Here is a 14,973-nt window from a genome sequence, read left to right as displayed (position 1 = left end):
GGAAACGAAACAACTCTCTACTGGATGGATGAAGAAAAAGGGGGGGTGTCAAGATAGAAAATAAGAAAAGAGTTAAAAACCCTTTTAAAGATTTATTTATTTATTTCACGTATGTGAGTACACTGTAGCTGTCTTCAGACACACCAGAAGAGGGCATCAGATCCCATTACAGATGGTTGTGAGCCACCATGTGGTTGCTGGGAATTGAACTCAGGACCCATGGAAGAGCAGTCAGTGCTCTTAACTGCTGAGCCATCTCTCCAGCCCCTAAAAACCCTTTTAGAATTGAATGAAAACAAAAACACACAACATACCCAAACTGTGGGGCGCAATAAAGATGGTTCTAAGAGGCAAGTTCACAGCACTGAGTTGCCTGCATCAAAGAGTTGGAAAGACCTCATATTAGTAACTTAACAACACACCTTAACACTCTAGAACAGAATGAAGAACTAAATCCCCGGAGGAGTAGATGGTGAGAAATAAACTCGGGGATGAAATCAATAAATAGAAACAGACGAACAAAAATCAATGCAACAAAGAATTGTTTCTTTGAGAAAACTCAATGATGGGTGAACTCTGAATTAACTAAAAGGTGGAGGGAGAAGATGAAAATTAACAAAATTAGAGTCAAAACATGACGACAGACACCAGAAATCCAGGGAATTACAAAAATATACTTTAAAACCTATACACTCCACCACATTTTTAAAAACAATGTGGAAGAAATGGCTACTTTTCTTGATAGATATGACTTAACAAAGTTAAGTCAAGATCAGACAAGCAATTTAAGTACACCTATAACACCTAAGGAAACAGAAGTCATTAAAAGCCTCCCAACCAAATCAAGCCTAGAGCTTGATTTCCCTAGGCTTTAGTGCAGAATTCTACCAGACTTTCAAAGAGTGAATGCCAATACTCTGCAAATTATACCACAGAATAGAAACAAAAGGAAAGTTGCCCAATCTTTTTACAAGGTGGCAGTTAACCTGATACCTAAACCACATAAAGGCCTAACAAAGAAAGAGAATTACAGATCAATTTCCCTTATGAACGTAGATGTAAAAATTCTGAATAAAATACTTGCAAACTGAATATAAGAATACATCAAAAAGACCACCCACCATGGTCAAGTAGACTTCAACCCAGGGATGCAGTGGTGGTTTGACATATATAAATTATAAATGTAACCCACTATATCAACAGACTGAAAGATAAAAAACACATGATCATCTGAGATGCAGAAAAGGCCTTTGATGATATCTAGTACCCCTTCAAGATAAAAGTCCTGGAGATATTAGAGATCTAAGGGAGAAACCTCGACATAATAAAGGCAATTAACAGCAAGTCCAAGGTCAATATCAACCTAAATGGGGAGAAATTCAAAGCATTTCCACTCAAATTCAGAACAAGACAAGGCTGCCCATTCTCTCCATATCTAGTTAACTACAGCACTTAACATCTTAGCTAAAGCAATAAAACAACTACAGGAGATTGGGGACTTCAACACAAGGCCAGCCAGGTACACTGACCCTAACAGAAGATAAAGAAGGGAATACTGGACAGAACACTGATAGCGCAGGCACTAAGAACAATTAATAAATGGGACCTTAGGAAACTGAAAAGCTTCTGTACTGCAAAAGGACACACACCATTGTTCTGACTAGGGAGCAGGCAAAAGATAGGGAAAAATTTTTAAGCCAACTAAAGAACTAAAAAAAAATGGACATCAAGAAAACAACCCAATTAAAATGGGGTACACAGATATAAACAGCATTCTTGAAAGAAAAAACACGAATGATTGAGAAACACTGAAAAGTTCAATTTCCTTAGTCACCAGAAGATGCAAATCAAGACTACTTTGAGATTGCATCTTATACCAATCAGAATGGCCAAGATCAATAACACAAGTGACAGCTCATGCTGGGAAGACATGGAGTAAGAGGAGTACCCATCCACTGTGGGAGGACATGGTGTAAGAGGAGCACCCATCCACTATGGGAGGAGATAGAGTAAGAGGAATACCCATCCAGTGCTCATAGGACTACAAACATTCAGCTACTATGGAAAGCAGAGTGGTGGTTGCTCAGGAAGCTGGGCCTAGATGTACTTCATGAGCAGCTATAGGACTCTGGCATGTACCTGAGTCCATGACTCTACATCCCGCCACAGAGACACTTACTTGCCCAACCATGTCCATTGCTGTTCAATTCATAATAGCCAGAAAGTGGAACAGACTAGATGCCTATTAGTGGATAAAAGGATAAAGAAAATGTGGAAAACCTACCCATTGGAATGTTACTCAGCTGTTAAAAAAAATAAAATCATGAAATTCAAAAGTAAATGGATGGAGCTGGAAAAATCATTCTAAATGGGATAATCAAGATCCAAAACAACCAAATGTTGTGTGTATTGGCTTATATGTAGATATTAGCTATTAGCTGTTTTTGATAAGCTGGCTACAATCCATATAATTTCGGAGGTTAGGTACAGAGTAAGAATAAGGTACCCCAGGAACCTTAGGAAGGTTCACCCCAGGAAGAAGAAATAGAATAGTTATGGATGGACTGAAGGATAGGACTGAAAAGAAGGATCAGATGGGGAGGGGAGGAGAAGGGCCGTGAAGGAGGAACTGAGAGTAGGGTAGAATAACTCAGGCCATTTGAGGGATCCCATGGAAACCCAGTACAGTACAAGCTTCCTAAAGTACATACAGAGAAAAGTGATCTAAATGAACTGCCAAATAACAGGAGAGACAGAGGCCCAACTGGACATCTCTTGTCACCAAATGACGCTTCCAGTACTGGAATTATACATCCAATATAATTGATAGCTAAAGGGGGCTCTATGGGACAACCCAGGCTACCTCTGAGGTTATTAGTTGCTCTCTACCAGCTGATAGCAAGGCTCTACTGTTGAAGACAACACCTCATAACTCACTGAACATGGTGAAGTCCAGACGGTGCCTACCTAGAGCCTTTGTTCCTATGGAATAGCGTTCATGGCGCTGGAAGGCACTGTGTAAGCTACCACTAGAGAAAGGTGAACACCAACCCAGCTACAAACCCTTCAATCTACTATAGTGACCTGCCCGCGAGACCCATTATTGTTGACCAAATGAAATCTGACTGAATTTTAGGATCACTTCCTGAGATGGAACCCATCCCTGACACTGCTTGGGTGACCAAGAACCTGAGACAGGAGAGGCCATGGACCTGGGGGAAATCCAGTCACTACTGCTCTTCTGAAGGAATGTAGCAACAAAATAAATCCTGACAACATAGATGAGTGTCTTGCTCAGCCGTCATCAGAGAAGCTTCCTCCTAGGAATACAGAGCCTCCATCTGGACAATGTGCAGAGAGTAGACCTTGGAATGCTAAGGTCTAAATGGGATGTTTCTATCAAATCCTTGGCCTTGTGGCTCTGGGAACCCTGTGGAACTGGAGCTGGGAAGACTGTAAGAGCCAGAGGGGATAGAGGACACCACGGGGAGCAGGCGGGGCTGAGGCACACACGAGCTCACACAGACTGTGGAAGGATGCACAGGGCCTGTGTGGGTGGGCTTGATGGGGTCATAGGACTGAGAGAGGAAGTGGCCATGAACCTAAGCCCAAAGCTATCCCCAATTATAACTGCTTGCAAATGAAAAGTTAGCTTTCATCAATAAAGACTCATTGAATATACAAACCACTCCTAAAGGTAGGCTCATGCCTAGCAGCTTCTCTCTCTCTCTCTCTCTCTCTCTCTCTCTCTCTCTCTCTCTGTGTGTGTGTGTGTGTGTGTGTGTGAATGTGTGTGTCTCTGCATTCACGTTTCTTGAGCTTTTTCTTTGGCTCTTTTTCTTTTGTTTCAATAATTAATTAATTATTGTTATATTATCAGTAGTAATTGTTTTAAATGTTTGTCTCCTAATGAGAGAAAGAAAGGATGTCGATTTGGGTGGGCGAGGAGGTGGGCAGCATCTGGGAGGAGTCAGGGGAGGGGAAACCATAACCAGAATGTGCTGTATTTAAAAAAAAAATCTATTTGCAATAAAAAGATACCCACGGCAAGCTTATTCATATCAGCTGCAAACTGGAACAAACTGAATGACGTGCCATGTTTATGCAATGAAGTCTGTTCAGCAGGAATAAAGGGAATACATACCTGGATATACCTCAGAAACAAAAACCCCTCGATTAATGAAGGAAGCTGAAAACCGCGTACTTCACAAGTCGACACATGTGAGAGAGAACTGAGCTAAGGTAAAGACAAATTGGGAATGCCACCCGGCATGGGGGGAACCAATAGGATGAGGGGCAGGCACGTCAGGGCAGGGCAGAGTCCTGGTGCAGTAAGGCATTAGGGGAGCAATCTGTAACTGCCAGAGAGTCCCTTCCCTGTGTCCTTTTACTAGCAATTCTGGCGACTCTTGAATGAGAATTACACAAGGCCAAACAACTTAGCGGGGGATGGTTTGACGGGGAATCTGGGTCACAGAGTATGCGACTAAGAATCCTCTGTCATCTCGGTTATGGAAACAGTCAGAACACATGCTGCAAGTTCGGACTGGGCTATAGCTGCTTGCTGTCGTTTGCATTTTGTCTGCAACTCCAGGAGTCTTAGTTGGGCTTTTACTGCTGGTGAACGAACACCAGACCAAGGCAACTCTTTTTTTTTTTTTTTCCATGTGGAAAGGTTTAATGAGAGAAGAGGAGGAGAGGAGTAAAGGTCAGCCATGAGCACGCGGAGGGAAGCGGGGAGGGAATGGGGAGAGAAGGGACAAAGGGGAAAAGGGAAAGAACAAGGAGCAAGAGGGACCAAGGCAACTCTTACAAGGACAACATTTAATTGGGGCTGGCTTACAGGTTCAGAGGGTCAGTCCATCATCATCAAGGCGGGAGCATGGCAGCCTCCAAGCAGGCAAGGTGCTGGAGGAGCTGAGAATTCTACATCATCTGAGGGCCTCTAAGAGGACTGGCCTCCAGGCAGCTAGGACTAGGATACTAAAGACCACGCCAACAGTGACCACCTCTTCCAACAAGGCCACACCCCCTAATATTGCCACCCTCTGGCCAGAGCACGTACTAACCATCACAGTAGGCATGTTTTACAGGGTAAAAGAGCATTATTCCAGGCCAGGGCCATGGACACGAGGAAGCTACTGGCTGACAGAGATGGAATGGCCCGCACGAGACTGACTCGGGTGCATGATCCATTTACTGTGGTAAACTTGGATCTTAGTTGCAAATGAAAACAAAAATTAAGGGAGTGGCCAATTAGGTTGGCTCCCTGGGCTGTTTGCCCTAATCCAGGGGCTTGGGGTCTTTGGCAAATCGCAGCTCTAGGTTTTCAGGGGTAACCTGGTCACCGCCTACCTGCAGGTGCTGCTGCTAGCATTTATCAGCTCAGAAGGACGGAAAGCTCCTACGATGACATAAACTAGAGCTAAAGTTGCCTAACCACATCACTAAACGTCACTGAGCACATATGGGACCAGGCGTCGTGCTGAGAAAAACCGTGTGTGTCGCTAAGAAATCCATGCCGCTAGATTCAAAGTGCACTGAACGCCAAGCTGGACAGCCAGGCCTAACATGTCCTCTTTTGCTGAGGTCCAGAAAGCTGCAGTTGAAAGGCCAGATTTTTAGTTCCTGCTTCCTCTTTTCCAATTTAAAAAAAATGAAAATACGCATAACAAGTTATCATTTGAACCGTTTTAAAGTGAGTGATTTCCTTCAGGCCTTTAGTATACTGATTGTTCTGTACAACTCTGCTTATCACCACTCTCAATTGGCTGCATCAGCCAGCAGTCGCTCCTGACTGCACTCTCTGCTAGACCCTGCCAATCGATAATCTGACTTCTGTCTCAGTAGATTTGCCACTTCTCATTAAACAGAATCATGCAATCCGTGACCTTTGCAGTGCGGTGTCACTTAGCTTGTTTGAAGCTTTGTCCACGGTACGTAAAACCTTGTTCCACCTCACGGAAGAATAACGCCCCGCTGTGGAGCCGGACCACGTTTGTTCATCAACTGATGAACTTGGGTTGTCCCATTTTCTGATCACTATGAATAATGGCTGTGGGGTAGCCATGTATCTATTTTGGGGTAACGTGCTTCAACTTTCTCAGGTGTGTGTGCAGGGGCAGCTTTGCTGGATGCAAGACTATGACGAGCGCCATGCTACTTTCTGAGGAACAGCAAGAACTACTGGACAAAGTGGCTGCCACATTTGACAATTTTACGAGCAATGCTGGCTGCTCTTTCTTCAGTCAGACCATAGCTGCCAAAGTTAGACTCCCTCAGATAAAGCAGCTCCACGGCGAGCTTTTCACCTGTAGTTCTGCGGGGGATTCTGGGAAGTGATCCCTGCTAGAAGCTGTTGCCAACTCTTACCACCCGGGAGGGGAGCTGAGGGTCACTGGGGTGGGGTGGGTGGATGATTGACCTTTGGGCTGGGTTGTTCAGGTATTGTGGCACACATCTGTGATCCCACACTTGGAGGCTGAGGCAGGAAGATCACAAGTTCAAGGCCTGGGTTACACAGTAAGACTCTGTCTAAAAGAAAGAGGCTGGAGTTTGTACCTCAGTGATGTAAACTTAGTGCTTGTCTAGCATGCATGAGACCCTGGGATCATAGGAAGCACACAGACACAGACACAGACACACAGATACACACATACATGCACACACACACACACACACACACACACACACACTCATAGACACACACAACCCTAAACTCAGTACAGGCTAGTTCCATCACCATCTTTCTTTTTTCTTTTTTTTTTTTTTTTGGTTCTTTTTTTCCGGAGCTGGGGACCGAACCCAGGGCCTTGCGCTTCCTAGGCAAGCGCTCTACCACTGAGCTAAATCCCCAACCTCCATCACCATCTTTCTTGACTCAAACTCAAAGTCTATCAGGGTACTCACTACTGATGTCCAGTCTCTTAAACTGGAACCATTCTCATACAGATGCTACTCTATCTGCAGGTGGCCATCTCATACAGATGCTACTCCACCTGCAGGTGACCATCTCATACAGATGCTACTCCACCTGCAGGTGGCCATCTCATACAGATGCTACTCCACCTGCAGGTGGCCATCTCATACAGATGCTACTCCACCTGCAGGTGGCCATCTCATACAGATGCTACTCTACCTGCAGGTGGCCATCTCATACAGATGCTACTCTACCTGCAGGTGGCCATCTCATACAGATGCTACTCTACCTGCAGGTGGCCATTTCATACAGATGCTACTCTACCTGCAGGTGGCCATCTCATATAGATGCTACTCTACCTGCAGGTGGCCATCTCATACAGATGCTACTCTACCTGCAGGTGGCCATCTCATACAGATGCTACTCCACCTGCAGGTGGCCATCTCATACAGATGCTACTCTATCTGCAGGTGGCCATCTCATACAGATGCTACTCTACCTGCAGGTGGCCATCTCATATAGATGCTACTCTACCTGCAGGTGGCCATCTCATACAGATGCTACTCTACCTGCAGGTGGCCATCTCATACAGATGCTACTCTACCTGCAGGTGGCCATCTCATACAGATGCTACTCTACCTGCAGGTGGCCATCTCATACAGATGCTACTCCACCTGCAGGTGGCCATCTCATACAGATGCTACTCCACCTGCAGGTGGCCATCTCATATAGATGCTACTCCATCTGCAGGTGGCCATCTCATACAGATGCTACTCTACCTGCAGGTGGCCATCTCATACAGATGCTACTCTACCTGCAGGTGGCCATCTCATACAGATGCTACTCCACCTGCAGGTGGCCATCTCATACAGATGCTACTCCACCTGCAGGTGGCCATCTCATATAGATGCTACTCCATCTGCAGGTGGCCATCTCATACAGATGCTACTCTACCTGCAGGTGGCCATCTCATACAGATGCTACTCCACCTGCAGGTGGCCATTTCATACAGATGCTACTCCATCTGCAGGTGGCCATCTCATACAGATGCTACTCCATCTGCAGGTGGCCATTTCATACAGATGCTACTCTACCTGCAGGTGGCCATCTCATACAGATGCTACTCCACCTGCAGGTGGCCATCTCATACAGATGCTACTCTACCTGCAGGTGGCCATCTCATACAGATGCTACTCCACCTGCAGGTGGCCATCTCATACAGATGCTACTCTACCTGCAGGTGGCCATCTCATACAGATGCTACTCTACCTGCAGGTGGCCATCTCATACAGATGCTACTCTACCTGCAGGTGGCCATTTCATACAGATGCTACTCCATCTGCAGGTGGCCATCTCATACAGATGCTACTCTACCTGCAGGTGGCCATCTCATACAGATGCTACTCTACCTGCAGGTGGCCATCTCATACAGATGCTACTCTACCTGCAGGTGGCCATCTCATACAGATGCTACTCTATCTGCAGGTGGCCATCTCATACAGATGCTACTCTACCTGCAGGTGGCCATCTCATACAGATGCTACTCCACCTGCAGGTGGCCATTTCATACAGATGCTACTCCACCTGCAGGTGGCCAGTTCTGCCCACATTTCTCCAGATCTGCAGAAGGAAGCTCCAAACTTCATGTTGACATTAAATTGCTTTCACAAGGAATACACAACTGAACTTTATCTGCTGCCAGGCACTTTCTTAGAACTGAAATTTATAGTATTTTAAAGGCATCCTTAGAACCGTTACAATGGTTAACCAACCACCTAGTCAAGCATTTCTACAATTCCTGTGGGGTTCTGCTTTGAAATAAGTTTACGGTATTTTCCTTTTCTCAAACAATCTATATGGTCTTCCTTTCTAAGCCAGGCAAACAATTCTTCCATCTTTCTTTGGGCTAAGAGAGATGGGGCAGAGCATAGCAAGGTCAGGCTATGAGCACCCTCACCCTGACACCACAGCCACCACATCTGTCCTTCACAGTAGCCCGCTTTGCTTTCTAGCTTTTGGTTTTGTTTTTAACCGAGAAGAAAACGCTGAGCGACAGATCTTCCCAGAGTCCCATGGGCACAAGGTGAGAGCTAACGCTTCAGAGTTGGTCTCTGGTAGAGCCAGCTTTACACTCACACCTTAACTCGGCTTCCTGTGTGATGTGGGAGGGGGAGGGGCTGCTTAATGCCCTAAGCCCTGTGGTTTCTTCAACAAGGAAGGGCATAGCAGGACCTTCCTCTCAGAGAGGGGGCTGTGAGCATTACAGGAGATGATGCTCGGACATTTGCAATCTGCCTCAACGGATTTCTCAATTAAGTGGGTTCTGGGCTGTTGGTAGCACCTGTTTTCTTCATGAGCAAAGACCTACGGTTTTCACTTTCTCAGTTCAGAGAGAAAGACAGGGAAAATCTCCTTCTTTGCATCAGCAAGAGAGAAGAGTGAAAATTTCTAACTGTAAAAAAAAAAAAACCCCATCCATCAATCACAACCTCATGATTAATGAGGGGGAGAATGGTTTTTTACGAGATGCTAATGATATAATGCCCAGAAATCTGTCTGTCTGTCTGTCTGTCTGTCTGTCTTTTATTTTATTTTAAATGGCGTATTGTATTTCTTACCTGGACTCAAACCTAGGCATAGCTACTGGATACAGCCTCGTGGCTTCCATACCAGTCCATAAAGCGTGAGTACGTATGAAGACAAGTTAGTTCTTGACACATCTGACAGTGAGTATCTCTATACCTCAGCTTAAAGAGACAGTGATTACTTATCTGGCCTAGGCTTCCGGATGAGTAATAATACCTTTAAGTTTCATAATTAAAATGATAATGTTTAACATAAAGGAATTATACGTTATGTCTTTACGGAAAATGACTATTTCCCCAACTTTGCAAAGAAGCGAATATTTTAGCTGTCAGATCTCTAGGGCTCAGGAGACCTTGATTCAAGCTTAACTTACACAAGTTACTAAATCTCTCTGAGGACCAAAGTCACCTTCTTTATACTGTGGTCACAAAAATTAAGCAACAGCGAACTGTGGTGGTCCCGGTCTGCAGGCCCAGTGCTGGGGAGGGTGAGGCCAGAGGTCTTGAGTTCAATATTAAACTGAGTTACACAGGGAGGTCAAGGGCAGTCTGAACTACGCAGTGAAACCTTGTCTCAAAACAAGCAAGCAAGCAGCCAACTGAAACCCAAGAGTAGAGAGAAATGCAGTTCAGTCATCGCGTGCCTCCCAGCCTTGGGTTAGGCCTCCATCCCACACACGGGACATGGACACAGTTTATAGATACATAAATAAGAAAACCACAAGGAGGGGTTGGGGATTTAGCTCAGTGGTAGAGCGCTTGCCTAGGAAGCGCAAGGCCCTGGGTTCGATCCCCAGCTCCGAAAAAAAGAAACAAAAAAAAAAAGAAAGAAAGAAAGAAAGAAAGAAAGAAAGAAAGAAAGAAAGAAAACCACAAGGAAAATAACCGACAGCTTCTCATCTCAAAGGCCATGTCTCTAACCTTCAATCAGTTGTCTTTTCCCCTCCCTTCTGGGTGTGGGTTTGATCTCACACCCCATAGCAGATGCAGCCTACTGGGTCTGTTTGGTTCTTCAGAACCCGTTAGTGCAACTGACACATCTTCCCACACCGTTGGGAAGCGGCCATAACTGAAGCGTTCTGGCTTTCCTGACTATGATGCCCACAAGGACGATGATAACACTCTTGCCCGCTGCCTCTTCCTGCCATGCTGGAGTTCTGACCTCCTGGCCTTGGGACTCTTCATTCCTGACATCACTAAGGGTTACTTTCAAGGGTCTCCTAAGTGCCTTTGTGGTACCAGACACTAGACTCCCTAGATGAATTCTGTAGGCCACAGTGCAGGGAGAGACCGAAACCTTACCGCATGGCCATCTGCTCAACAGAACCTAAAGAACATTTCTCCCACCCAGTACAGTAGAAACAACTCAATCCAACCCAGTCCTCAAGCCTGATCACGCACGCCTAACCTAATGTTGATATACTTCCAGGAAATCTCTCATGCCTTTTCATTGGGGGGAGAGGCACAGCTTTACAATTTAGCTTATAAACTGTAAACTTGCAATACATCACAATCCAATTTACCTTCGAATATTTGAATTTTTGAGTTGCCTCAGCTGCTCCGCTATGTGGCCCATTCTTACTTCCCACTGATATCCACTCTTGGTTTTCCCAGAGAATATAACTATCTGGGTATTGGGCCCAAAATTTACCCTAGCTATGGAATCAGTGAAAATCAAATAAAAATGCAATGTGATGGTGTTATCTTTGTTTTGGCCATGCTCTGGTTGCAGGACCGAGACAATTGGGTCTCCAGAAGAGCAATGGCCAATGGAGTAGACAGGGATGACATTAAAATCAACTAGAAGGGAAGGACGGAAGGACTGGGTTTTCAGAGGGTAACTGTCCTAAAAGTAACTTGCAGGCTGGTCTAGAGGCGTAGCCCAGTGGGAGAGCTTTGGTCTGGTGTGTAGATGGCCCTGGTAGGATCCCAGAACCAAATGCAGCCGCTCTGCCACAGACGCAGAAAGGAAGGGGAGAGTTGTCACTTGTAAAAGGCTAAGTATCTAAGGGGCAAGGCATTTTCCTTTTAAAGAAAGGGGCAGAGAGAGATGAGGCAACTCAAACTGACTTTTGAATTCTCTTTGTCCACTTCCTTCTACCCAGCCTGGGCAGCTGGAGAGGGACTGGAGGGCCATAGGCATGCAAGACGCCATCTCTTTCATTAAGCTCCAGATACCAGCCTGTCTTTTTGGATCTTTATCTGTACGGTCAACAGCTTCCCTAAAGCCCTAACACAGACCGCTCAGAGATATTTCACCCACGACTGTCCGCTTCCTCTCACACATGCGGCATGCTAATCAAGGGGCTGGTGGTCTTCATGCTGTGTTAGAGGCACGGAGGAGGTGTTAGGCCGGTAGAACATGCTGCTCCAAGAGGCCCACACCAGTCGCAGACGTTAAGAAGCCGGAGGTAGGCAGGGTTAGGGCTACTGAGGTACAGTAATTTAAAACTTTAAAAAAGAGCTTAGAATTTAAAGAAACGTGGAGATGGCCTTTTCCCAAAGAGGGAACTGTTATTGAGCCCTTAGACAATCGATTCTCTGAAGCTATTATGTGCTACTCCTCCAGAGCCTGACAAACGACTCCACTTAAATTTATCTTCTGCTTTTCTTCCCTTTCCTTCCTCCCCCATAAACCATGTGTTCCTGCCCCAACCTCCTCCCACTTTCCTGGCTCCTCAGTTCTTCCCATTCCAATCCATTTTGAGACTCTGGGTCCAGTTCTAACCACTCCTGGCTTGCTCGCCTGCTACAACTTCCACCCCAGCGTCATGATTGATCATTCCTCTTTGGAATAAAAAAAAAAAAATCACATCTCATTCTTGTAGAGGGGCAGAAAAATTATTCAAAAATAATATATATTTAACTAGGAACAGTAAAGTCTTTAAATTCCAAGCTGCTTTCCTAGTTGGGAAAGATGATGGAAGGGAAGCAGTGATTTCAAACCGGCTCAGACTAGGTCACTCCCTGGTAGTGGCAAATGGTCATTTTTTTTTTTTTTTTTCATTTCCTCCTGCAGTCAATCAAAGCGTGTGTGTATGGGAGGGGCGGAGGGCGGCCTGATTTGCTCAAATGGAGGGAAAGAGTAGCCGAGAAAGGCAGGAGGAGATGAAGCAGAGACTACAGAAAGGAGTCAGGGAAGACTGAGGGCAAGTAAGGAAAAACCAAGGAGGGACGGTGGAGAGAAAGGAAGGCAGACCACGAGGCCGGGAAGGCAGGCAGGAGGCTGCAGGAGGGGAGGCTGCCATGCCTAGCCCGGCCCACCGTGTCCTTCCTTACGCTGTCCGTAGCTGCCTTATCTATTTTCACCTCAGGCAGGAGCCGCCCGATGTGTGAGCCGGGCCCGATGAGTGACACCACGCCGTTGCAGTCCACCGTGCTGTTGCGCTTCACGCTGCGCCGCAGGCTGGGGAAGATGCGCGACGAGCGGCTGCACTGGCTGTAGCCGCTGTAGCCACTGTAGCTGCTGCGGCGCTCGCGGGCGCGGATCGGGATGAAGAGCGAGTCACGCCGGCCCTCGCTCTCCTCCACGGTGCTGTGTTCATCGTCTGCGAACTCATTCTCAGAGCCGGGGTCCCGGAACCGACCGGGTCCCCGGAAGCTGAAGATGCTGCTTTTGCTGTTATGTCGGGAGAGGAAGGGCGAGCCTGGAATGCTGAGCAGCGACTGTGTGGGGAGGGAGAGAGAAAGAGAGAGGAGTGAGACCAAGCAGTGCCCCACAGCCCAGCGACCTTCTCTGCCCGTTGCATCCCTGTCCTCTGGCCACACTGGGGATGCCAGAAAGTCCTGCGGGAGGTTGGTCTGCTACCAAACATCTTGCTCTTAATCACACTTTGCTGCTCGCAAAATCACTGTTTCTTGTGCTTACTACCAGCTTCCAAGGAATGTGTGTTTAACGCTGCCCAACTTGGACTCCACCGCCCACCTAGCAAAAGTCAGAACTTGCCCTCTCTCCGTGGGAGCCTGTCTGATAGAACTAGAAAGTGCCACTGTTTAATATATATATCCTCCACTTTCAAGCCAACATCTTTTAAAATCAGAATTTAAGCGGTTGTAAATAATTTCCCAATTTAGTTAGTTGTAAATTACATAATTCCCAGCTCTTACATTTTCAAGGTTCTTTACCAAATTTTTCATTTATTTTTATCTTTCAGCACGTTTCCTTTTCACATTTCTTCCAAAATTATATGAAAGTGCATTTTTATGCTTAAATGTGTTTTATTGATCACCACTGACTACTTCCCTGAAAAAAAGAAGCAACCCTAAAATTTAAAAATTCCTTCTGTGACCATGTGTCTTCACCATGAATCTTTAAGGTATTTTTTAAATCCTCTCGAATTATAGTCTTTATGAATGTAATTGAAAACACTACATACATATACTGTGTATTTGACAACAATCAACTTAAAAGCAGCTATCGAAGCGCATCTTTCAATGAGATGGCTGTTTTTTTATTCATGCTTTCCTGCTTGTTGACAGGGTTACTTAGGAGGGGAGGAAGACATGGTTCACCCACGCTCATTCTTAATAATCAATTTTAAGTGTTGGGGTGCCTTATTCATGTAAATATTATCTTAGAAAGAACCGTGTTACAATGTCATTCAATTCTTTGAACTCCTTCTAAGTTATATGCCAAAAACCACGTGGTGGACTGGCAGCCAGATGTATTTTAAGGATCTGCCAGCTGATGGATTCACTCTTTTTCATTTTGTTGAACATGTACAGCAGCGAACTTGCTAGTGGATGTGCTGCCTGGCTAGAAGCAGCCCCTTTCCTGAATGCTGAGGGTCTTGGAAAGGGGGTTATTAATGATTCTCAGGACACTGTGTGCTACTCTTACTCTAAGGCAGCTCCAACTAACACAACAGAAAAAAGGGGACAAGCAAAACATATTGCATTGTCACCAGTGTGGATATTTTAAAGCAAAAGGATTTTTATCATAGTTCCTGCTCTAAATACATTGTATCAGAGGCTCACAGTACCTGCTCTAAATACATTGTATCAGAGTCTTAAGACTGCAGAGGTAGTGTCATTAGTTCAAGGGAGTCTGAAACCTGATCCAGTCCACAAAGGTAGTTTTCTATATCAAAGGAAAAGTGGCCAAATCAGACTTGTTTTCACTTGAAAAAGTATGACCTCGCCTTTTGTTTTTAATATATATGTCCCACTCATAATAATTCCAGTCCTGAATTGACAACATTCCAGAATATTTGATTATAACCATTTGTCTCTCAGTAGATGCACATGAGGGAAATGTAGCGCAGTTAAGGTTCCTGTTTTAAAGAAAACTGTGGGCGCCAATGCTCTCAATTGTCCTTTCATATGACATCCTTAGGGCAAGAGCCACATAAGATGACCTGGGATGGGGTGGGGGTGGGTGGGCCCCAGGGCTTGATCTCAGCCACAGCTCTGTGTAGGGCGCTGGTTCCTAAGTCTTCTGGTGCTGAGAGGGAGACAAAGCCCAGTGTG

The 14,973-nt window shown here is 45.6% G+C and overlaps 1 protein-coding gene across 8 annotated transcripts in view; it reads right to left on the bottom strand.

Annotated features, from left to right (window-relative positions):
- The window catches only part of Scn8a (sodium voltage-gated channel alpha subunit 8), a 173,909-nt gene that overhangs the window by 51,107 nt on the left and 107,829 nt on the right, over positions 1 to 14,973 (bottom strand). For all 8 annotated transcript variants that reach the window (XM_063263132.1, XM_063263131.1, XM_063263134.1 and 5 more), the window contains one exon: positions 12,814 to 13,170. In XM_063263132.1, coding sequence (XP_063119202.1) covers positions 12,814 to 13,170 — 357 coding nt within the window. The remainder of the gene's footprint in view (positions 1 to 12,813; positions 13,171 to 14,973) is intronic.

The sequence above is a fragment of the Rattus norvegicus genome, chromosome 7, assembly GCF_036323735.1.
Source record: "Rattus norvegicus strain BN/NHsdMcwi chromosome 7, GRCr8, whole genome shotgun sequence".
Taxonomy (NCBI): domain Eukaryota; kingdom Metazoa; phylum Chordata; class Mammalia; order Rodentia; family Muridae; genus Rattus; species Rattus norvegicus.
Note: the sequence above shows the minus strand (reverse complement) of the source record. Positions and strands in the feature narration are given on the sequence as shown.